We start from the raw sequence: 26,190 nt of genomic DNA on the forward strand, positions 1-26,190 counted from the left end.
TATGTTTTTAACGATATATCATAAATGTTGACGATATATCGAGCAAATGTGTCAAGATTTTTTGTGAAAAAATAACGGGAGTGTGTTTTCTCGGGAGAAAATTGCCCATAACAATTTGTTAATGTTCAGGAACGTGCAAAATTCACGATTAATCCAAAATTAACCGTGTTCTCTTATATATTTGTATATTTTCAGACCCTTTCCACTGCATTTTCATTAGTTTATTTAACTCCAAAAATTTCTTAGCCATGGCGGCTGGGGCAGAATCTCACTTGCCTATGTCATTTTCATGAGTTTCTATCTCATTTGATTTTAGGGAATCCTTTTCAGATTATCTAGTCACACCTGAGGCACAGTCCTCATTCATTTGCACCCTTTATCTCTTATCAAAACCCTTCGGTATTCCCAATTTTTCTCTTTTTATATCCTCATTTGGTGTTTTTACTTCGAAATAATGAATATACAGACGATTCGAAATGTTAGCGATTGTGTACCACTCTACCTACCACATAGCTTGTATCTCAAGCCAATTGCAAAAATCAACATTTCTGTGTCATTGCCACCCGCCGTAGTCGGCAAAAATATCTCCAATTGGGATGTGATGGAAAAATTGCGTTCAATGATTGAACCAGAAACATTCTCAATCCTCAAGGTAAAGGATTTTAATTGTGAAGCTTTATTGAGAAAATTTTAATTTAACAACCCTTTCTTGGGATTTTCAGGTCTCCAAGAGTACATTGGAATTCATAAGGCTGGAGGCTGAGGTTGAGGATAGAGCCAAGTTGAAAAATGTTGTGGCTCGAATTGATGGGAGGATGATAAAATTGGCCAATTTTACTGAACATGTCCGTGTTCGGGCATCAGAGGCCAAAGAAGATTTTCCCACTCGTCACGACTGGGACACTTTCTTTCGCGATGCTCGCAATATGGACGAGATGAAGGCAGGAGAACGTCCCGATACAATTCACATCTCAAATTTGCCCATCACTTGGTTCTGTCCGAGGCACATGGAGAATGCTGATCATCCCAAACCCAGTGAAAATATCTTTAAAAGAATTTTTGAGAAGTTTGGAGAAGTCCGCTGTGTGGACATTCCCATCTGTGATCCGTACAGGACAAAGATGAAATCACATCTGACTGGAGCTCAAACTTTCTCGTTCGACAATGAAGTATACTTTGAAGGGTGAGTACTTTTTATTAATTAAGTAAAGATATCGCATTAGGGAGAAGTGGGATATCTGTGAAATACAGTAAAAAAAATACAACTAAAATAGTGGGTAATTTTTTACATCACTATTTTAGTGGTAATTTTGGAAAACGTGTAATTTTTGAAACGTGTAATTTCCCGCGTGTAATCTCTTGCGTGTACTTTTTTGCGTGTAATATGCAGAATGTAATCTGGAATTCTGTGTAAAGTGGTGCGTGTAAAATACAAAAACTTGTAATTTCAAACGTGTAATTTTTGTTTCCTGCCAAATGTTTTCACAAAATAGAAATTTTTTTCTGGCTCCTTAATTTTTTCCATTTCTATCAGATGATGTCTCAAGCCGAGTACTGAGGATGATTTTATTTTGTTGATTATGTTGATGATGATGAGCGAATCTGTAAAAGGAGACAATTTTTATGAGAGATTGAAATAGAAAATTTGCTGTTCCGAGAACGCGATCATGGACAGACTTAGAAGAAAATAAGAAAAAAGCTGAAACTTTAAGCGCTCTGCTATCTTCCTTCTTTGCTCCACCAGCTATTCCTCCTTCATGTCCTTACGAATTGCTAAATTTCGTCTTCCTGTCATTTCGTCAGCCTCTTGACTTTTATCCTGTCTTGTTGTCCATCCCCGTAAACTTTTCCTCTTTGAATAGAAAATAAACCAAATTGTATGAAAATGGGAATGACGTGAACCCGTGATAATCACAGATTGTCTGTAAGGAAATTGTTCCCAGAATGGCAGAATGCAACTGGAGAAATTCCATAATAGAAAAATGAGTTTAATATAAATCAGTTGAGCATGCGGGAATCACTGAGGGATGAATTTTGAACTCACTAAGATTACAGGAGCGCACTACAGTACAGAACACTGAGAGAAATCGTTTTTTCAGGAATAATACGTGGTGTTTTAACAACCGGTTTTTTAAAGGATTTCACTGTAGAGTTGATGATCACTCTGGGAGCTACTTTGGGGGCCACAAGTGACCAAAAATCGTCCTTTTAGACAGAAAATTTGTGAGTAAAATGACGCCCCGCAACGTGGCATTTCACACTGGGATTTTTTCACTATTTTTCGCAATAACACTTGAAAACCCGCACTGAGGAGATGCATTTTACTTTTTACTTAAGAGATTTGGTCGTTTTTAAACAAAATTAGGGCATAAAACTCGGAAAACAAAGGAAAATACTCACCGAAGTGGATGCTTCTGCAGCTGTCAAACTGATGGCGAATTTACACGTTTTCGATTACACGGACCAAATCTTACACGCAGTGGAATATTTACCAATTTTTTAGTGACACAGTTCCACTTGAATAATGGTAAAATTACATTTTTGAATTACACACTGAAAATTTTTACACAAATAATTTTTTACACAAAATTTAACATTTTAATAGTGGTAAAAATTAAAATTTACAATTTTTTTAGTGGTAATTTGGAAATTACACGCTAATTTTTTTGCACGATTTTTTACTCACAGTAAAAAAAAATTACAACTAAAATAGTGGGTAATTTTTTACATCACTATTTTAGTGGTAATTTTGAAAAACGTTTAATTTTTGAAACGTGTAATTTCCCGCATGTAATTTTTGCTTGTAATATGCAGAATGTAATCTTTAATTCTGTGTAAATTTAATGTCGGAGTACTACCGGGCTTTTGAAAAGTATTCTTTTACCGTGTAAACAGACGGAATTCCCACGGGAATTCCCATGAGATTTTCCATTCCGGATGGGAATTCCGGATGGAAATTCCCATATTGAACTGTCAAATTTTTACCATTTGCTCTATGCGCCTCTGGTGGACTTCAAGCGCAACACAAAAATGCTCCGAAGATTTGAATTTCAAATTGTGTTTTTTCCGAATATAAATAACGGAATATATATCTGGAAGATTTTAGGTACTTTATTTTATTAAAATGGCTCTATTATATTACGTGTTGTCTTTTATACTCAATTATTTAAATAACAAAGTCTTTAGAATAATTGAAACAGCTTTTGGGATACTCTCAAATAAATTTAGGATAATTCGGGGGGAAATCGAAGTACAACCAGAGTTTTCTACTACTATTGTACAGGCTGTAATTCCTCTCCACAAATTTATAAGAAAGACCAGCCATAGTAAAGATCTAATTTTTGAAAATGTTCTTAACGTTGATGTTTTAGAAGGAAATAATAGACATATCCCCGGCAGACCAAGCAGCGAAGCAAATTTAAGCAGAGATAAATATAAAGATTTTTTGTATAATAATTGAATGGACATTGTTCGAAAGAAGATGTCTGTAAAAAATTTTTTAAAACTCTATTTTCAATAAATTGAACGATAAAAAGAATATTCTTCTTTTATTTCAAAGTAATATTTTATAGCCGAAAATTAATTTTCTAATGTTTCCGGCTATAACTCCTATTAGTGAACTTCGACAGCTCTTACTATTCTTTAAGTGCCTTCTCTAAATTATTATATTCTTTACATTTTTTTAATAATGGAATCTAGTGAAAAAGATATGTTTTGAATCTGCCTTTCCACTTATTAAAACCACTTCTGAAATATTATTGATGAATATTTAATTCACTCCAGAAACACTAATATTTCCAAAATTATTATATTATTAATAATCGGTTTTAAATTTGCTTTCAAAAAATTTTTTTGATCACTATTTTACAAGTTTTTTCATATATTACTTGCTCAAAAACACCCCAAATAAAATTTTCGGAATTTTCCGGAAGCAAAAAGCTATCTCGAGGGAGATAGCTTTTTGCCATTTTAGAAAATTGAATATTTCACCCTCCAACGGAAAATTTCCATTTGAAATTCAAAATATTTCAAGACATTCGGGCAGTTTCGTGCACTTTTGCAGAGGGCGCTTGTATAGCAAATTTACCATTTGCTCGTGGGAATTCCCGTGGGAATTCCGTCTGTTTAAGCGGTTAGTGGTGTTTCGATAGAGCTTGGTGGTTCACTAGCCGATGCTGTTGCGAGGAGCTCTCGAGAAAGGTGGGTGTCGACTGTTGAGGGTCTCAATCTCTCTCACAGTAGCCATCAGGCGTGGAGGTTGATACGACACCTCAGCAGCGACACCGGCAAGACCGCAGTGACTTCCGCAAGTCACTGCTAACTAAATCGTTCAACAATTGCTCTTGAATGACAAAGTTGGTAAAACCCGAGGCTAAGCCAAAAATATTTCGGAATATCGCCTCAGGGGTCGATCGCTTGTCCCCGCCTTTTTGTGTGACGAACTCACTCCCTGCTCGGTGTCCTGATTCTTTTGGACTTCTCGAAGGCCTTTGACAGTATTTCACATGATCTGTTGTGCCACAAATTGAAACACTTATTTGGTTTCTCTGATGTGTCAGTGAAGTTGATTGCTTCATACCGTACATCTCGCTCTCAGACTGTATGGTCTGGTGGACAAATATCGGATGTGCTTGGTATTTCTCGGGGCGTCCCTCAGGGCTCAATTCTAGGATCCATCTTATTTTCACTTTTTATTAACGATCTTCAGCAAGTTCTCCGCTATTGTGATTATCACCACCGCTATTGTGGTTCAGGTGTACTGCTCTGGAGATCCGTCCCATTCATTTTACACATTTGAGGCCATCAATGATGATCTCTCAAGAATTGGTGAATGGGCTGATTGCAACGGCCTTTTTCTTAATCCGGCTAAATCTCAAGCCTTAATCAATCACACCAGGTGGAGGAATCCTGAACCTCACCCAGTTTATCTCTCAAATGAGGTGATTCCTTTCATTTCTAGGGACAAGGACCTGGGTATCATTTTTAATGAAACTCTGACATGGTCTGATAATGCTGCTGAGATTTGCAGGAAAGTTTTCCTCACTTTGCGCACTTTGCGACGTCTTCAGTCTTTCACGCCTCAGGGTACAAGGTTTCTATTAGTTAGAGCTTTAATTGTCCTATTCTTCATCACGTACGGGGTTGAAATATTTTTCAGTGCTAACGCTGAAAAACAGGCCCAACTGAATAGGGCATTTAACTCTTGTTTGCGGTATGTCTTCGGACTCCGCAAGTTTGATCATATTTCTCCTTGGGTGGATTCAATCCTTGGTCTTCCTCTGTTTCCTTATCTGGAGACTCGTGCTGTAGACTATTTCACGGTTACGATGTGTTGGTATGCCACGGTATCTTGCGGAGCTTGTGGTGACTGGATCATCAACTAGGGCTTCGTGCCTCCGTGTGCCCAGTTCAGGTTGTCGCATTCTCTGCGACTCCTTATTTGTTGAGAGAATCGTTCTTTGGAATAATTTACCTCGCGAGCGGAAGAGGGAGCTTATCCTTAGATTTGTGGGTACCGCGCGCTTCTCGTGCCCCACATGAGTTTTACTTTCTTTTTTTAACTTTAAAACTTACTATAAATATGAATTTATACTAATTGTAAAAAGGACAGATTGTCCTATTGTTTTCCAATAAATTGAATTTAATTGAATTGAATGTTGCCTCAGAGGTCGATCGCTTGTCCGTGCCTTTTTGTGTGGACGAACTCACTTCGTCTATTAAAGCGATGAAAAACTGGAAGGCGGCAGGCGTTGACGGCCTGTGTTCTGAACAGATTAAGAATTTTGAACCCGTCACTGTGGACTGGATCCTTAAATTCCTAAGCAAGTTGACGTTGCTCTTAACGTTACCGCCCGTATAGTAACAGGGTGCTTATATATAGTTATAGTAACAAGGGCACGCCACTGGACAAACTCTATCCCTTAGCAGGAATTGCTCCACTAAGGGTGAGGAAACAAATCATCTCCTGTAGAGAGATGTCCAAGGTTTTTTCTGAACTGAAGCATCTTCTCCATGGTCACAAAAATCCAAGAGCAAAGCTGAATTCTCGTAGGAACTTTTGCCACTCTGTCAAACCACTTGACCAATCACAGGAGGAGGCTAGACTCAATCTGTGGAAGGAAGTCTTTCTATCAGATTTTGTCGAATTAAGGGAAGGCCTTCCTCCTGGTGGTGACCAAGACTGGAAGACATAGAATTCTCTCAATCGTTTGAGAAGTGGTGTAGCGCGCTCGAGAAACAACAGAAGGCGATGGGGATTTTCCAAATGTGATATCCTTTGTGACTGTGGGGTGATCCAAACCACCCCCCACTTCTGTGTTTATCCGTTGTCCCCTGCCCCTTTTGGCGCAGAAGATTTGATGTCGGCAAGTCCGCTTGCCATTGACGTGGCCCGTTTTTAGGCAAGACAAATTTGATTTTAGGTCTCGACACGATTAATAATAATAGTCGATCTATGCCCCGGTCTCAATAGGTAATTTTCTTCTTGCAGTTATGTGCAGTTTTCCGAATATCTGGGCTTCGTGAAGACAATGGATGAATTTCGGGGAATGAAACTCGTAAGAAAGGACGGTGATAAAAATCTTGCTGTGAATATCATTGTGGATTTTGACAAGACCAAACATCTCAGTGACTCTTCGCTAAAGAGGCGACGACTTGTTCGGGAACGTCTAATAGCAAAAGATCGTGCTTTGGAGGAGGAAGATCGTAAGAAGCAGAAAGAGTTGGAGCAGAAGAGAGAGCGTGAGAGGCAACGCGAAGAGGAACGTAAACGTATTGAGTTGGAGAAACAAAAGGAGCGCGAGGAGAAGCGCAAAGAGAAGCATTTGAAGAAGTTGCGCGAGAAGGAACAAATAGAGCTCAATGATAAAATTCGGGCAGAAGAGAAGAAATTGCTGGAGACTCAGAGAAAACTCGAGAGTATTCGATTGCTTGATGCTCTGTTTGAACGAATTAAAATAAAATCCAATGAGTTGTTGGAGTCGAAAAAGGAAGAGGAAAAGAATTCATCGAGAAAGAAGGAGAAGAAAGGCAAAAAATTGGAAAATTTGCCAGAGAATGATTTGAGGAAGAAATTAGTAAGTCGATATAAAAGCACGCATGAGGAAGAACTGGAAAAGAGGCGTGAGAAACTCAAGAAAGTTCGGGATGACGTGATACTGCAAGATCTTCTGGTGAAAGGACGCTCGAGATCTCCCAGTATCGATACAATAAGTTCCAATGATAGTGTTTTCAGTGACACTAGTACAAAATCTGGAAATAGGAAGAAGAAGAAAAAAGCCAAAAAGATTAGAAAATCTTCTTCCTCATCAGAAGGTAAAATTATTTGGTTAGATAATTTCTTAGAGATGCCTAGGTACAAGACTTTGTTTTCGTTTTTGTTTGTAGAAAATGATAAAGTGGGGAAAGCCTTGGTTCAACCACCAGCTTTTCCAGCAATGTATAATCCCGAAACTGGAGAATATATTCCAGTGGGAATGTATCCATATGCTGGATTCTTCCCACCACCCATTGCTCCAGGATTGACTCAGGCATATTTTCCGGGAATGGACGGCATGAAGTCTTATAGGGGAGGTGGAGGAGGAGGTGGCTATTCACGGTATCCTCGTGGTCCGAGAGGTAGAAGCTCTTACCGCGGTGGACGTGGATATCACTATGGGGGTGGTGGATATCGGTAAGTGGGAGATAAATTATTAAATTTTGTAAGAATTTAAGATAATAAATTCTTTTCAGGGGGTATGATTATGGAGATGATTACAAATATCGACGAAATGAGCATGATGATCGTCGATCGAGATCGTACTCGAGATCACGGAGTCGGTCAAAGTCTCGCCGTAGACGTTCAAGAAGTCGCTCACATTCGCGTGAGAGATCACGGGAAAAATCTCGGGAACGATCTCGATCGCGATCACGCTCCAAATCACGATCGAGGGGTAAAAACCGCCGATTGGCATCGACAAGACGATCGCGGGGTCGTTCGTCGTCTTCCTCTGCATCAGGACGTTGGTCATCGCGATCGCGTAGCCGAGGAAGGCATCGATCTCGTAGAACATGGTCCAGAGACAGGTGAGTTGTAAGAAACCATTACCCAGGCAAGATAAAAAAAATCTGGTTTGTCATTTGAACACTGAGAAAAAAAAGAGGCTGCGATTAATTTTTTTCCTTATAAATTTAACACTTTTTTTAGATGTAAAAATATATCAACATTTTTTAATGTTAATTTTACACCCTTCTGATGGTAAATTTAACATGAAAAGGGGTAACTTTAACACATAATACACCTAAAAAGGGTAATATTTACACTGATTTCGGATCAATACTGCAGGGTTAAATTAACTTTTCCGGAATGTTATTTTGACTTTTTCGGATTTCTCTCAGTGAAGGGTCTAAATTTTAGATATCAATATTAGAAAATAATAATGCTGGCACAACATTCCATACACATTAGGGCGTTTCAACAAGGAAAAAATTTTTTTGGCACTATTCTCACGATGCTGTATTTGATGAGACAAAAAAGTTTTTCTTCTACGACCATATGATCAGACGCTGTTTAGAGGTGGCTGAATGACCCTCTCTGTAGGACAAATTTCTGATTTAACCGGATTTTACACTACAGAGAGGGTCGTTCAGCCACCTCTAAAGTCAAGAACATTGTGATTTAGCCTACTACCTTAAGCATATTTTCACGTAATGTGTCTTTACTGTTTGGCAATGTTTTCTGTTGGATCTTATGAGCTTTCCAAAAAGTCCAAAATCATTTAATTTGGATGAAAAATAGAAAAAAGTGAAAAATTGATGAAATATATAATATTAAAAGATTTGTGCAAAATCTAATTTTTAAAATTTTCAAAATGGGCTTTTAGGAGAATATTGGGGGCATTTCTGATCGATTTTCTTAGAGAAAGCTACAATTTCTTTGAGAAAACTCGATCAAAAATGTCACCAAAATTTTCTTAAAAGTCTATTTTGAAAATTTTAAAAATTAGATTTTCGACAAACCTTTTAATATTTCATTTAAACATGTGGCAAGTATTTTTTTTATATGGAGCTATTTGAAGCCAATTCCTAAATTGATCTCGGACTCAGCTCACAGTGCTCCGAGGAAAAAAAATATTTAAAGAAAAATTTAGTATATTTATCCCTCCATACGGAAAGGTATCTTATAATACAAAAAAAAACTTCTCACTTTTTTGTTATTTAGTGTAACGGTCGCGAGTGCAAAAAAGATTCCCATATAAATTTATATCGAAGTACGAGAAAGTGGCTTCAAATTTCAGGCAAATTGCCAGGGCGTGATTTCATCAATTTTCACTTTTTTCGATTTTTCATACAAATTAAATGATTTTGTACTTTTTGGAAAGGTTATAAAATCCAACAAAAAAAAACTTCAAAACAGTAAAAGCACACGGGATGAAAATATCCTTAAGGTAGGCTAAATCTCAATCTTCTTGAATAATTTTTTGTTTTAATTTTTAACTTTTTCTAAAATGTCGTATAGAAGGGACAACGACTTATCACTACCTGTCTCTCGCTATGCCCTTGTTAAATGTTTAATTAGAATCGAATAGTAAATTCAAACTTTAAAACCTGCAAAAAAAAAACGTATAAAATATTTAAAAGAGCTGTTCAGGGCCCCCCTCGGGGAAGGGAGGGGGGTAGGGCGTTTCAACTAGGAAAAATTTTTTTTGGCACTATTCTGAGGGTGCTCTACATGATGAGACAAGAAAGTTTTTCTTCTACGACCATATGATCAGACGCTGTTTAGAGGTGGCTGAACGACCCTCTCTGTAGAACAAATTTCTGATTTTACCGGATTTTACACTACAGAGAGGGTCGTTCAGCCACCTCTAAACAGCGTCTGATCATATGGTCGTAGAAGAAAAACTTTCTTGTCTCATCAAATACAGCACCGTGAGAATAGTGCCAATTTTTTTTTCCTAGTTAAAACGCCCTAGAGGGGGGGGGCTCTATCAGAATTGCCTCTTTGTTGCCCTGTATATCCGTCACTGCGCATCATTTAACGTTTATCGGTTTACAACCAATTTAAACAGATTTATAAGCACTCAACATTATACATCATAGTTAATATTTAATTAAAAGAAATCTTTTGATTCCTTTTTGCAGATCCAGATCAAGAGATCGTGGAAAATCTAAATCTAGATCTTGGTCAAAATCTCGGTCAAAATCACGCACAAAGTCTCGATCAAAATCTCGATCGAGATCGAGGTCCAAGAGGAAGAACAGTGCTCCTCAGATAAAGTTGCATCCAGAGAAATTAGTGAAGACAGCTAAGGAGATTCAGAGGAATGTAGCAGAGAAACTGCAAGAAAGGTTGCGGGAAGAGGAAGAGATGAAGAAGAATTTGTTGGAGATGGAAAAAGAGGAGAGGGAAAGAGAATCAAGGGCGAAAGTGGAGGAATCCCTTGAGAAAATGAAGGACGCCAGGGAGATGAAGAGAAGATCAAATTCTGCAGACATTGACAACTCCAATTTTATCTCAACATCGCCCAAGCAATTGAGCCTCTCGCCTGAGGCGGAGGACGAAAGTCTGAGGACGAGTCTTCAGTAGAGTTGTAGATAAACAATTTTACTATCTAATTATATATTCTGTATTCTTTTGAATTCAGTTCTGAACAATGAATTTCAAATTGAGAAATCTCTTTCTTTTTACCTTAGCCTAAGTTTCCTCTTTTTTTATTTGGAATTTGAGATATGTATAATAACTAGGAGTAGAATGTGAGGACGGATGTTTGATTGCCACGCACAAGAAGGAATGGTGGCATATCCTTGGTCAGAATCTCAAGCCAGGACATATACAGGGGTGCTGATACTGTATCTTGACGTGGCATCGGCAGGGACATGACAACAAGGGAGGCATCTTTTGAGTGCTGTTGCAGCATCTCCCGGAGACGCAGCTGCCGGTAGGTCTTGTCCTGCAAACGAGCTCTCTCTCCCTCAGTTACCACATAGTCTCCTCCTTGTCCCTCGAGAAAACTATTGAGGATCCTTTCATGCATCCGAATAGTTTCGTCTTTTGGTTTGTCCGTAACACCCTCGACCATCGTGAGAGATGAGAAATCAATACGTAGCTTGTTCAGCAAATTGACCATGCTGGAAGAGTCGGAAGTAGTTAAGAATTCAATTGCAAGAAGTTGTCCAAGGAATTACTTACTTTCTTTCTTCCATTTCCAATTCCATGCGTCGGTTTGTCTGTAATTTATTTATTTTAAACATTATTATTTAATTTTGATGATTACTTTTGGTTTATCTATCTACATTATTGTATTGTTTAGCCCACTCTATTATGGAAATGCTGAGAAATTATGTAGGATAAAGTGATATAAGTTGAACATAGTGTTACAAGTTGGACAATTCGCCGGTACAAGTTGGACATGGCTTTTTTCTTGATAAATATAGTGCCGCTAATGGTCATTTAACCCTGGGGTTTCTATCAAAAATCCAAAAAATGGTTTGTTTGTTACCCTAAATTACAGAAGCAATGGAAATTTCATGCGAAAGTAAATAAGATTTTTTTTAATAATTGCAATCCCAGTAATAAAAAAAAAGTTTTTAATTGCAAGCTTTTAAGTAGTTCAGAATTAATGCAAAATTTTTGAAAGAATATCGGTCTGATGGAATGTAACATGCAGTGGAAGGAAAAACTTAAGACTTTTCTCGATTTATGCTGTTATATTCTTTTACAACGTTTCGATGATAGTTGTCCTTTTCATCAGGTATCGAAATCGCAAGAAAAATTACGTACACACTCTCTAGGCTAACTAAATGAAATAGTTGACCAATATTAGTTGCAGTATCTTTTTCAGTTAGTTATCATAACTAAATTAGATTAGTAACGGGTACTATAACATATTAGTTCCAATAACTAAATAAATGTGGTCTATACCCATCTTATTGGCTGTAATAACTATCATATTAGTTGTGGTTACTATATAGCTCGAAAAAGCTACAACACATAAGTAAAAAACAACTCTTTACTATTGAAAAAGTTGTCAGAACTTTATGAAAATTTAGGCCCATTTATTTGCATTAGTTGTGAGAACCAAAAAGGAATTAGTTGGAATATCGATTTCATTTAATTGACCCAAGCAAATATAATTGTATGAAACCATTATGAAATACTTGCTGCAACTTATCCACGTAAATATTGCCTTATATTCTCACTACTAATAAATTTATTATGAGTAAAATGTTTTAAGATTGTTAGAACTATTTTAAATAGATTTGATAATAATCACCCGATCAATTAATTTTCATTAGTAATGATGTCTAAACTTGGGGCCTCGAGTGGGTCAGTGGATAGAGTAGTAGCTCTATGACTGCGAGGTCTGGGGTTCAAAGCTGAGCAGCAGCAGAAAAAGATTTCTCATGCCATATCGGCTTTGAATTCGTCCAGTGAATGAATGAATAGTAATGTCAATGGTGCACATTGGCAAAAAAAGTGAACCGCCTAAACAATAGAGGCTGGTACGAAAACGAGTTTCGACATGAAAGCGGTACTTCAGTCGATACAAATATTCACTGTCACTGATCCAAACACACACCGAGAAGGGATGCTGTGATATAGTAGCGGCACTGACTGCTCACAGAGCTGTGATATTGAGCGGCTACCCGTATCGGGGGATAAGATAGAATAGGAGTGGGGAAGCATAAGGGGCCCAATTGGTGGCCTGGATGCATCGGAATATCCGAAATGGAGAACTGACCCCTGGCAAAATCTTATCTTATGTCTAAACTTTTCTAAGAGTGCAGGTAATCATTGGATCACGATCAAGGGTTTTGAGATCACCATTTAATTCAAAAGACTGACACAGAAACATTTACGTGATTTTTCCTGCGAATTCGATACCTGCCGAAGAGAACAACTATCCTCGAAACGTTGTGGAAGAATAAAAGACCAAAGGTCAAGAAAGTTCGATTTTCCTCCACTGCCAGTTATTATTGCAACACTGAGAAAAAAAGAGGGGGTCTCGGTAGCTCAATAGGCAAAGTGTTGGCTTTGTGACGCAGAGGCCCTCGGTTCGATCCTTGATCGAAGCGCGTCCGGTGAATAATTGGAAAACAGTTTTTCACCGTCCTTAAAAGCTACAAACTGAACGCAAAAATATCAAGAAGGAAGTATGTTAAAAGATAAGGGAGCAAAAAAGGATTTGTGATGGAGCAAAAAGAAAAATGATAAGGAGAGATGAGAGGAACAAACATATGGAAAAAAAGAAAAACAGATGGAACTCGTATGTGAATAAGAGAGCCAAATGGCTATATGGACCTGATTGAGTCTGACAGCCAAAAACATAAAAAGAAGAGAGAGAGAGAGAAAAAAAGAGGGTGCGATTAACTTTTTTCCTCGTAACTTTAACACTTTTTAAGTGTAAAAATATATCAACATTTTTTAATGTTTATTTTACACCTTTTTAGGGGTAAAATTAACATGAAAAAGAGTAATTTTAACCCCGAATACACCTAAAAAGCATAATATATTTACACCGATTTCGGATCAATAATGCAGGGTAAAATTAACATTTCCGGAATATTATTTTAACTTTTTCCGATTTCTCTCAGTGAAAGTAATTATTGGATTAACCCTTTAACGACGAGACACTTTTTACGGACTGAAAATCAACAATAAAAATGAAACCGATAAACAAAATCAGTAAAAGTTCTTACATCTAACCTTGGAAAGTCCAACAGAATCTGATTCGGTGTATTTTGTGCTTCTATGAACGATAGGGACAAAAATAGCCCAAAAATTTAAGTAATTTTTCCGACAATACCAATGAATAATACTTTTCGCTTTAATGAAAAATATTATACGTATGAGTATTGTAGTTTTTATTGCCAAAAGGGTTATGCTTAAAAAAGATTGGAAGTATAGAAAATAAATAAAATCAATTATGAATTTGTGAATTTAAAAATTCGTCATTTTTTAGCTTAAAAATTTACTATGTAGCAAATAGCTGGAGACTTGCAAAAAATATCCTAGAATCATTCAACCTTCTACTTTGCAATTACGTACAAACATAAGAAAAAAATAACTTTAGGTAGTCAGGAAAAATTATTTTCTTTATGGGACACCGGTGTTCCTATCGTCCTTAACTCTTTCCGGACCGCAGCATATGCTGCAAGCCAATTTCACAATTTTTAATCAAAAATATCTATGCTCAGGAATTAATTGAGGTCCTACAAAAAATATGTCACATTTGGACATCCTTATAGTTTGTAATCATCCACAAAAATAGGATTTTTATCAGTTCTGAATACTTAAAAAACATTGTTTTTCACAGAACATTCATATGCTTCTTTGGGTACTACAGTCCCAAAAGAGACGAAAGAGTTAACTCTTTCGTCTCTTTTGGGACTGTAGTACCCAAAGAAGCATATGCATTTTCTATGAAAAACAATTTTTTTAATTATTCAGAACTGATAAAAATCCGATTCTTGTGGATGATTACAAACTATAAGGATGTCCAAATGTAAGATATTTTTAGTAGGACCTCAATTAATTCCTGAGCATAGATATTTTTGATTAAAAATTGTGAAATTGGCTTGCAGCATATGCTGCGGTCCGGAAAGAGTTAAAGGGTTAAATAGACAAAGATTATATTATATTTACCAGAGCAAATACACGAATTTTACTGCTTGCCCATGAATTCCGAGTGGAGATAATGTAAGGCAGGAGCATAGTGAGACCTCCATCATCATAAAGCCACCATACATCAATCGTTCTATTTTCTTGCTTCGTGTGGAAAATTCCCAATGCATCTAAGATGTGCTTGGGTACACAGGATCCCCCTCTGGTCGAGTATACAATATCATTCCTGGCCATAGCTTCCCGTAGGGCTCGTTGATTGGGCATTGGAGCTGATGAAAATATCACATATAAAATGTCTTCTTTTTGTCCATATAATGGGAAATACTCACGAGGCATGGGAATGGTTAGAGAATTCTGAGTACTTGTCCCCAGCGCCGCGAGATTGAGATTTGAATCTGCGTGCATGATACGATTCTTTATAGTTAAAAGATCTCCAGTCATATGTACATCGTGTACATCCATAACACCCAAATTAACTGAACTGTTGCTGGCTGTTAATCCTCCATGGATGGGCGTATTGGGAATTTCGACGTTGAGATGGGAGAAGTCTGTTCCATTGGGTAGTCTCAGAATAGCCACAGCCAGACGATTGGTAAAGGCACCGCTGAAGGGATAAAATAAGAATTTATCTGATTCTTTCAAAAATTCCATACAATTTGAGATACTTACTGAAGAATGTTGAAGTAGGATACGAGTTCTTCCTGATTGCAAGTCTTCCAATCATTTTTGTAGCCCATAAGCAATAAATTGGGTGCTAATTTACCAAAACCAGAAGCTTGAATAAGCGCTCGAACACCTTCCTCAATTGTAAAACCGTCTACGACGTTATAGAAAGCCTTTGTCTTGCGTGCTTTGAGCCATTTCTGTCCTTCCTTGATATTTGCCAAGCGAGACTTGTATGAGATTTTCTGAGGAATAACTTCGCCAACAATCATCAGAGAATTATGTTTCGTAATAAGATTAGCCAGATCGATTAGAGGAGGACGGTGTTGGGGTTTACCCGCCAATACTAGAATCTAAAAAGGATCTTTATATAGCTATCGTTGCGATGGAAAAAGAAATAAAAGATTTTATTTTACTTGAGGATGGTAGTTCTTAACATGATCACCAATATGTTGAAGCCTCAGAGCTGAAGAGAGGGCAGTTTTGTAGGTTTGAGCTTGAGTGGAAGATCCCCAATTGACGTCAGGCTTCCTGTACACAACCAGGAGGTACAAGGCAAAGATGATACCGAAAGTTATTAGAGATGACACCCAATCAATTAAAAACATAATGGCTACACAGAGTAGGAATCCGATGAGACTGACCCATAAGTTGTAGTACTAAAAATATTAAACAACTCTGAAGATCTTGAATCAAATAAATCTTAAAGATTATTTTACCTTGAATGTTGGGCGCCATCCTAAAGGCTTTATGAGCGCCGCATGGAACGTGCAGAAATTAATCAGGGCATAAGAAGCGAGATAGAAGGTTGAAATTAGCGGAGCAATGAGATTCAGTTCAGCTGCAATAGGGAAGATCGGATTAGAATGAAGGAACTGGATATTTTCACTAATTACTAACCAATTAGGAGAAAACTAGCGGAGACAAAGAATGTAAGCACATATCCTCGGTAAGGCTCTCCATTACGTCCGTAACCTTTTGAGAAAAAGATCAATCCTGGATAGATCCTGTCGATTCCTAGAGCTTGAATGAGACGTGGAACAGAGAGGAGATTTGTCAGAGCTGTGCTAAGAGTCGCTGCGAAGCATCCAGCATAAATCAGCGGCCACCAGCCAGACATTACTTGCTAGAAAAGCAATATGAGAAGCTTAGGGTCTTGACAGACCTGAGGATTAGCTGAGAGACGACTTAGCATAATTATATTAGAAATAATGGTCAAACTACATTTCCATCATTTTCCACTAAGTCGTCTCTCGGATAAGTCGTAAGTGTGTCTAGAGCATTAGAGAGGGATTATTTTGGTGATTTTCAAACCACTTACCATCATGGTATAGGAATTGTGGAGACCCCATTCACAAGTCTGAAAGAGCAAGATTCATCATAAACCAGAAAATAAACAGAAAATCTAATACAATTGCTCACCAAATTAGCAACACAGTCAAGTGTTCCATTATGACCGATATCAGAAATCAGGCCAGAAGCGTCCCTAAGACCTCCAGATCCGGCAAAAAAGACGAAAATCAGATAGGAAATCATTGATAAGATGAGAGCGCATATCGTTCCTTTGGGAATAGACGTAGCAGGATCTTTGAGATCACCAGAAATATTTGCACCAGCCTGAATCCCTGTGACACTAGGGAAGAAAATAGCAAAGACACTGAAGAAGTTCTGATTGAGTCCTTCGCTAAATCTGTAATCAGAACCCCAGTTTTCCTTAAACAGTGCTAAACTCATTCCCGCGAATCCTTCAGCTATTTCTGTCTCATTACTAGGACCAATGATGATTCCCACAATAAAGTTAACTATGGCCACTAAGATAATGGCTATGAGGAAGTTTTGTGCCTTGGACTCCCACTCCATTCCAACAGCACAAATGATAATCATCACTGTTATAGCTACTACTCCAACAATACGAATGTCATTGTCGCCTCCATCGACAATCTTCAGGTCATAGGACTCTGCAGTAAGAAAATGCTATTAAAAATCCTTCGTTTCACCTTCTGGATAATTAGTCATGAGACACTCACTCAGGAGATCGTTCAGAGAACTGCAGAATCCAATAGTATTCATGGAGGCTGCCACAGCATTGGCAAATGCAAAAACAATACCAACAGAAGCACCAAATTCTGGACCCAAGGATCGTGAGATGATATAGTAAATTCCACCACCTTTTACTTCGCCATTTGTGCTGATGGCCGAAAGCGAGAGTGTGGTAACAAAGCATACAAAATAGGAGATTCCGATGATAACGATGGTCTGACCAATTCCAGACAGAGATACCACCCACGTGAGACGCAGGAAGAGCATTACACCCCAAATATTGAGAAGGCATGGGATTAAGACACCTTGAACCCATCCCAATTTGATGCCATGGTGTTCTGTGGAGGGGACCGTAGTCTCATCTGGAGCATCCTAATTAAAAAAATATATATTAAAATCCGTAGTTTCAATTGTTGCAGCAGATTAATCCAATTTTCTCATTTTTTATAATTACCTTAAGAATGTTACAAAAAAAACATCAAAGATTTTTTTTTAAAAGTCCATTATTGATAAGATATTTTTGAATTTCTTGTCTAATTATTCATGTTGGGAATTATCTTAAAGTTTTTATCAGAATAAGGTCCTTGACACACTTAGGACTTAAGCCGAGAGATGGCTTTTAGTGGAAAATGATAGAAGTGCGGTTTAACAATTATTTCGAATATAATTACGCTAAGCCGTCTCTCGGCTAATCCTCAAGTCTGTCAAGGCCCTAAGGACCTCCACAGACCTGAGGATTAGCCGAGAGACAGCTTAGCGTAATTGTAATCGAAATAATTATTAAACAACATTTCCATAATTTTCCACTAAGTTGTTTCTCGGCTTAAGTCATAAGTGTGTCTAGGGCATAACTCTTGGAGTTATGCCCTACACACACTTACGACTTAAGCCAAGAAACGACTTAGTGGAAAATGATGAAAATGTAGTTTGACCATTATTTCTCATATAATTACGCTAAGCCGTCTATTGGCTAATCCTCAGGTCTGTCAAGGCCCTTAGGCTATTCCGATATTAATTTTTTTATTTAATTTTTTTTTTCAAAACTCCAAAACTCTATTTTTGAAGTCCGGTAGACACAAGTTTTCTAAAAATTATACACTATTTTTTTTTTAATTTTCTAGAAAGGACTAAATAGGGCTTAACCGGAAGATCTTTCTTTTGTCACAATGTCCCTTGAACAAGCATTTAGAACAAGAATTTATGCAAAGAATTTCTACTCGATGATCCTAAGGCCGGCTTCAGACTAGAGGTTTAGCCCAGTTCCCGAATGTCTAAAATAAAAATCTTAAATTGCGAGCAATTTTATTGCTTTTTGAAAGCCTAATAGGTCATTATTTGTCCTTAATAATCCAATCCTAAGTTAATTTTTTCCAAAAAGTCGCAATTTATAAAAAAAAAAATAGAGTAATTCAGCCATATAGCTAAACCTTATGTCTGAAGCCCGTATAAGCCCTTATTAGCTTGAGAATAATTCTTTACTGCTATATTTTACAGACTATAATAATATTCTCGAGGATCAGCCTGGGTCTATTTTGACCTTTAGTCTGAATCTATTTGGGCTTAGAGATAATCCAGGAATAGGGGAAGTTTGTTTTAATTGTTAGGTTGTTTTTCGAATCTTTTGCATAAAATGATTTTTTTTTGAAAAATATTTTGTATGTTTTACCATTTTTTCAAAATGTATCGTGCTACTTCATATGGTGCTCATCGCTAAACTAAGACAAGTAATATTGTAGCCGTAAATATTTTCTGAAATTTTAAATAGTAAAAAACATCTACAATTATACTGCTAAAGAAATCTTAACAACCAAATATTTTGTGTGAGGAATTTAACAATGGAATGACCTAAAAGACGGTACTTCTGACCAGATTTTTTCCAGCTTCCTTTAGAATTATAGCAATCCCCGAAGAGACATGTCAGAGACCCTCCTGGCCAGAATTCTTTCCTCAACTTCCCCCACAAATTTATTCATTATGAGAATCAATTTTCTCTTCAAATGTTTAACAAAATAGATGTCTCTTCCAGAACTAGAGTGCATCAATTTATTTTATAATTTCCTGTAAATAGTTTGGTAAATAAGCAAAAATTGAAGTACGCAAAGACAAAGACTAATTGGCATATACAAAATGACCAAATATTTTAGGACTTTTAAATTTTAAACAAAAATTATAAAGTTTTTTTTTAAACAATGATCCCTGGTTTTTTTTGCCTAACGTAAAATGATACAAGTTGGATAGTAATGTTAAACATTTCGCGGGTACAAATGGACTTGGATAATGGTGTAAGTTGGACTGGGATTTTTTTCTTCATAAATATAGTACTACATTTTTTTAAGCACAAGAAATCACATAATAAAACTATAGCATAAAAATATACAAATAAAAATTTAGTACTTTATACTTATCAAGAAAAAAGTCCCTGTTCAACTTCTACCATTGTCCAACTTGTATTACTTTACCCTAATTGAAAACTGTTATCAATATCTAATCAGAGAACAAGTCGACCACTCAGAATATAATACGACTAACTCGCGAATGGCCAACTTTACAGGAGAGTGATTTAAAGCTGAGATTTTACATGCTGATCATAGGATTTTTAAGTATCGGAACCGATATAACTTTGGGAATAATTAACTTTTCGGTATAATATTCACAGGGAAGGTAGAGGGTACCACGGAGTACCCGAAAAGCGAAAAAAACGAATTTTGCAAAAAATCGAGTTAGTCGTATTATATTCTGAGTCTGAGTGATCGAAGTTAGAAAAATTCTTCTGACGAATTCTTATCCCTTTTCTGGCCAAACCAAAGAAGATATGTATTCGGGATCTTCTGACTAGCACTCATAAGTTAATCCAAAGAAGCAAAATGTTATTTGTATATCTTTTACTCTTCTCGCCTTTCCTTCTTACTTGGAACATTTCTTTTGGGAATAACTCAATTGGTTCTTAAGATATTCAGTAATCTAATAACCAATAAGCATCTTATTGTATTTTGCTTATTTCTCTATTTTATCATTACGATATTTCAAATATATTTAAGATATTTAATAATTTGGGATAAAAAAATGTGAGTGTAGAAAAAGTGGTTCTATAAATTGTCTTAAACTGGTTAATAATAATAATGTCTCTTTTTTAAAATAAAAACACTTGCAAATTCGAAAAAAATAATTTTATGCCAAGCCCCATTCTCATATTATTCATAAACATATCTCAATGACGCAATAACACAGGCAAATATTAACATTATAACCATATTATTTAAGTTTTTAGGATAAAATCCTAATAAGCAGTAAGTAAGTTTATGCGTTATCTTAAAAATATGCAACTTATATGTTCCCAACCAAATAAGATCAGTCAAGGAAAGACTGTGAAAATCTGCATGAAATATCGAATGAACATTAATTAGACGTTTAAAAAATATATTCTAATTGTAACTAATAGGAGAAAAGATTTATAGTTTCTTCCAGGAATTATTTTTGTTATTTAAATCTAGAAATTCCTACATCAACCGCTTTGAGTCCCCATGTTGGCAAATTAATAATAAATAGTTATAAAAAATCAAACTTACCTAAAGAAAAAAAAAATCATGAGATCTACAAGGTAAAACTTTCCCTAAGGGTTAAGAAATTAAACAAAAAAATCTCTATTTATTTTTATTTGTAAATCTTTTATCGCACAATCTACATGACCTATACTAGTAAAAATAAAGCAGAAAAATAGAAAAATCAACAAAAATTATTGATTTTGTGTATGATAAGTGATAAATGGGTCAAAATATAGCCCAGAAAATATTTGTTTTTAACTCATTTAACAATAGAACGATTTCCTTGATCTTCCCTTGAATTAGTGCACTAAATAATAGTTTTGTTGAAGATCATTGTCAACAATTTTTCCATGAATTTTCACATCTTTTCGGGGTATTGTGTGAAAAATAATGGGGTATAGAACAGAGAGTCTGAAAGAGAGCGAGAAATATGCACAAAAGATGTGCTAAGAGTTTGTGTAAATCCTCAATTGTGACAACAAGTTCATTATCACTCTGTCAATGAGCGTACGCCGAAAAAAAAAATCGTCCACGAGATCACGTCTAGTGATTTCATCATGACACTTGATCTGATCCGTCAGGAAGGGTCACAAGGTGAATACAAAATTGTTGTCCACAATCATATAAGGTGACCATCGTGAGGATCTGGCTCGAGGCAGTTTGCAGTGGAATATATTTGACCAGCAACTGACTAACGTTAAAGAAAATTCTACGTTGAATATTCCAGGAAATCCAATTAGAGGGTTTGTCTTAATACTCAAATAAGATTGGTTTGAGATGTTAATATGACGCCATGGGAAATGTAACTCACTACCTCTAAATAAAATAAATAATAACAATTTTATGGAAAACTCACCGTTTTTTGGTCCAACTCACCATGGAGTTCACCGAGAGATGGTCTCTTGAGAGCCCTCTTGGATATGCGATAGTTGTCGAGACGTGGCAGGGCCTCTCTGAATAGAAAGTTATTGATAAGATAGTGAGGAAATTGTATTCTAGCAAGGATCTTTAGTAGATTGAGTGGAAAACATGATATCATACATTAGCACTTCGGGGTGAGAATATTCAAATTTGTTAATTGTAAAACCGTGCAATTAATCAGACTATATCCGCGAAGTCAGTAATTGTACAATACACTTAAGTCAATTCAATATTATTCATGTACTTTAATTTTGGCTCTCGATTATTCTGAAATGACGGGAAGAATTTCATATACAATTATCAAGATTATTATTCCTTTATCTTTAAGATGAATTTTTAATCTTGATATCTTTAAGCTGCCTTTTGATCAATATTTTAGTAATTTTGGCAAAAATCTACTGAGCAAAATGGAACATTTTATTGACACATTTTTATGTGTTACAGACCAATAATGCTGACTTCTATTCTATGATAAAGTTCTTTAAGATTAAAGCATTAAAACTTCGTTAATTTAAAAAAAGTCATCTCAAATTTGAAAATTGAAAGTGAGAAAATTGTACAGCTATTATATTTTTTTATCTTGTAGTTTTACAAAAGAAAAATTCTATAATTAAATCCAAAAATTGTCAGAAATTAAAAAAAAAAACTAATTTTAAGTTTTTGAAATATTTTTATTTCTACACAATCATTTAGTTCAACTTCGTTTAGCTGAGACAAAAGTTGTGCCCAAAAGTTACTTTAAGCCTACACACTCGAGAGATTTATGTCCATAGCAAATTGTCTACAATGTGTAGAGGGTATAAGGGCCTAAATAAAGTTAGCCATAAAGGATTAGTTCAAACTATCATAAACTGAGATTTTAGGATAACGCATTACAAGTTCCTTCAGTTAATTTACCTAATCCTTTACTGCCACACTTAGCGTCTTAATATTTTTAAGGATTCAGAATCAAATAGATTCAGGCTGATCCTCAAAAATATTAAGTCTGTAAAATTAGGTAGTAAGTAAGTAAAGGTTTATATAAGCTTGTGCAAGAACAACCTCTAATAGATGATCCGGATGATCCTAAGCCCTCAGTGTATGATAATAGTTTGGGATAAATCCTTACTGCCAATTTTTACAGGCTTCGGAAATCAGCCTAAGGGCTCAAATAGATTCAGGCTTGTAAAAATTTGTAGTAGAGATTTATCTCAAACTGTCATACACTGAAGGCCTACGAACATCGATTAGAGATCCTTTGCATAAATTTCCTTTAAGGGCCTTGACAGACATGAGGATTAGCCGAAAGACGGCTTAACGTAATTTAAATTCGAAATAATGGTTAAACTGCATTTTCATCACTTTCCACTAAGCCGTCTTTCGGCTTATGTTTTAAGTCTGTGGCATAAGTCTATTTAGGCTCTAAGGCACAGCCATATGGCTTAATGCCTCTAATTTCGATCCCTCAGAATATAAACCGAACAACTCGCGAATGGACAACTTTTCAGGAGAGCGATTTAAAGCTGAGATTTTACATGCTGATCATAGGATTTTTAAGATTTGGAACCCATATAACTTTGGGAATAATTAACTTTTCGGTATAATATTCACGGGGAAGGTAAAGGGTATCAAGTAGTACCCGAAAAGCAAAAAAAAAACGAATGTTGCAAAAAATCGAGTTGTTCGGATTATATTCTGAGGGATCGATTTCATCTTGAGATTAAACTTTGATTTGTGATTGAATATAAAGTGCAAATGCTCCATTGGGAGGAAGTGGAGCACCTTTAAATTGGAGCTATTTTGAAAATGGTTTTTTTTCTCAGACTTATGAAACTAGACCGTATCATGATATTATTTAGCTCCACAAATCAATTACGAACATAAATTACATTATGATAAGCCTTAATTCCATTTAAAAATGGGAGAAAAAAGTCCAATTTCAATCCTGTCCCAATTCAAAGGTGCCCCAGTTCCCCCTATATTAAAAAAAAACACTAAAACTGATTGTTATTTAGGATTTCGTTACCTTCAGGGACTAGATTAAACCTTCGATTAGAAACCAATGTAAAATTGTTAACATTTTTCGTATTGATAGGTATATTTTACTATATTTATGCATTAAAAAGTTAACAATTTCCCTTCGTTTTTATTAAACAAATTGACTAAATACTGAACAAAAAAAATGTAAAATACTTTAAAACTTAAAAGTACAAATTTACATTAATATAAAACAAAAACGATAAAAAACGATTAAAAATTATCATATTTTGCACATTTTATGGCGAATTTTATCAAAAAAAGAAGAAAAAATGTTTATAATTTTTTTTTATTTTTTTTCGCATGGTTCTTTTCAAAACTTTAGTGAAGAATTTAAAATGTAAGTTCGTCTTAATTGCAGCACTAGACTGAGAATAAAATCATAGACATTTCAATTTTTTTTAATTTAAACCTACTCTGAAAAAAATATCTTGTTAAACGAACAAATGGATTTTGTTGAAATTTTGTCAAAAGGATGTTGTTTACGAATTTGACTAAACTTTTTCTTGCATTTTATATAGAAAAACATCCTTTTGACAAACTTTTAACAAGATCCAGTTGGACGCCGATTTGACAAAACTTTTCCATATTCTGTATGGAAGAACATCCTTTTTACAAACTTATCTTGATAATTTTGCAAAACATTTTTTTCAGAATAGCTAAAAATTCTTTGTGTTAAACACTGATAATTTTTATATTGGTTTCAAATTGGAAGCTAACTATTTGCAAAATAAATAAATCAGACAAATTTTACAGCTTGAAATTTACAATTATTATTAATTACCTCGGACTATTTTACCTAAAAATTCCTGAAAGTTTAAATTGAGCCTCATGAAAAAGTATGTTCCATTTCTTGACAAAAAAAGTATGTTCAATATTCATTTATTAATCTACGGGCTTTAGTAAAGAATTAATAAAAACAAAATAAAAATCAGATCATTATAAAGAATCTGAGCTCCGTTTGACTATCCATACTCCAATAAGTTGAAAAAAAAGGAAAATTAAAACATACCTTGTTAATTGAGCAAGACTTTTCTTTCTAATACCATCCATGTCGCAGATTGATTTTCTTTTAGGTTCTTCAGGGCTCTCATTTCTATAAGTGCCATTTTCAGATGGTGGCTCAGAATCTTCACCAACACGAAACACCTTAAAGCGATCCTTCATTTTTATTCACTCACTTCCCAAGAAGAATGTCTCACAAATTGTCTTTCAATCGCAAGATTAGAATGTTCAGTCCTGAAGCTTTTCTCACCAACTAAACCACATTTTCTTCACACAAGTCGCATATAGTGTTATTGGAAAAGTTGTCACTTCACAAGAAATTCACTCAAGTCAAAAGGTGAGAATGAAAAGATCACTGGAGTATTAGAAATTAATCACTCTTGGCTTCTCGGAGGGAGAAAAAGTGCAAGTGTAAATGTCGCGCACAATTTTCCACGGAAGTGTTTCGGCAGAAGATCACAGAGTGATTGAATCCAGAAGGCCCCAGAGCTGCTCATTTTATATCCTCACCATCAGCCTCGAGTTAGCCGGGGCGGCCGCGATTCGCAAATTGGGATAACAAACAGACAACGTGTGTGGAGCTCTCTTGACGTCTGTTGCTCCAATAGCTTCTGTCCAGTGAGCTGGTTTCGTCACTCATATACTGGATTTATTAGAGCTTTTTCACTCTATGGCTATATATTTGATGCCTACTTCTTCACAGAGACAAACAGCCCCAATCACTCTCTGTTGGAGTGATTTTATTGTCATATCCCAAATACCCAGCAATCAAGGAAGTTGTCGAACGAAAACTGATAAGTCATTGAATAATTTGTAAAAAAAAATGTGTAGTTTTAGGAATTCAATTAAAAGATCATAATTAAGAATTTCCATGGCAGTTTATTGAAATCATTGTCTTGGAAAAACATTTGTTTTTAATAAATGTGTAAAAAGTACATTTGCGTGATCGTTTTAATGAACTGTATACGCCATGCGGTGTGTCCAAAAGCACACCTCCAAACCTTGGATTGCCTTTAACTAGTTCCAGGAGGATCAAAGCCACTTGTCTGCATGGTGCGATATGGGGAAACTGCTTCAAAATTCAGCACCAATTAACATAAAAAGTGAAATTTGCATTGAAGCTTTTCGTGGGGTGTGAAATGCTGTCCAGTAATATCCAACCAGATGATCTCAAAATTGTTGGAAAGGGAATTGACATGATGCAATTGATCACCGTTGAATGCCCGTTTATCAACAGTTGATGGTCAGAATCAGAAGTAATAAAAGGTAAAAGAAACTTAACTTAACCATGTGACTATCAACCTTGCTTTTAGTCCTGTTCTAACTGGATTTGCATTTCAAGTAGACATTTCCTAATCAATTCTATCATCTCTTGAGAATGCGATTAGTCTTCTCAAA

At 35.8% G+C, this 26,190-nt stretch overlaps 2 protein-coding genes across 2 annotated transcripts; one reads left to right on the plus strand and one right to left on the minus strand.

The window, feature by feature from the left end:
- Nucleotides 1–25: 25 nt before the first annotated feature.
- Nucleotides 26–10,654, plus strand: LOC129802942 (A-kinase anchor protein 17A). Its single transcript, XM_055849192.1, has 6 exons — nt 26–652; nt 723–1,183; nt 6,491–7,314; nt 7,387–7,672; nt 7,732–8,064; nt 10,123–10,654. Exons 1-6 carry the CDS (start codon nt 455–457, stop codon nt 10,565–10,567), a joined length of 2,547 nt encoding a protein of 848 aa, XP_055705167.1. The 5' UTR covers nt 26–454; the 3' UTR covers nt 10,568–10,654.
- LOC129802933 (bumetanide-sensitive sodium-(potassium)-chloride cotransporter) lies at nt 10,590–25,432 on the minus strand. The gene is made up of 13 exons (XM_055849181.1): nt 24,800–25,432; nt 21,707–21,803; nt 17,296–17,680; nt 16,691–17,226; nt 16,590–16,628; nt 16,169–16,394; nt 15,988–16,109; nt 15,685–15,927; nt 15,275–15,621; nt 14,935–15,209; nt 14,627–14,874; nt 11,171–11,208; nt 10,590–11,109 (listed from the first exon to the last, which is right to left on the minus strand). Exons 1-13 carry the CDS (start codon nt 24,952–24,954, stop codon nt 10,722–10,724), a joined length of 3,099 nt encoding a protein of 1,032 aa, XP_055705156.1. The 5' UTR covers nt 24,955–25,432; the 3' UTR covers nt 10,590–10,721.
- Between the last annotated feature and the right edge of the window lie 758 nt (nt 25,433–26,190).

The sequence above is a fragment of the Phlebotomus papatasi genome, chromosome 1, assembly GCF_024763615.1.
Source record: "Phlebotomus papatasi isolate M1 chromosome 1, Ppap_2.1, whole genome shotgun sequence".
Taxonomy (NCBI): Eukaryota; Metazoa; Arthropoda; class Insecta; order Diptera; family Psychodidae; genus Phlebotomus; species Phlebotomus papatasi.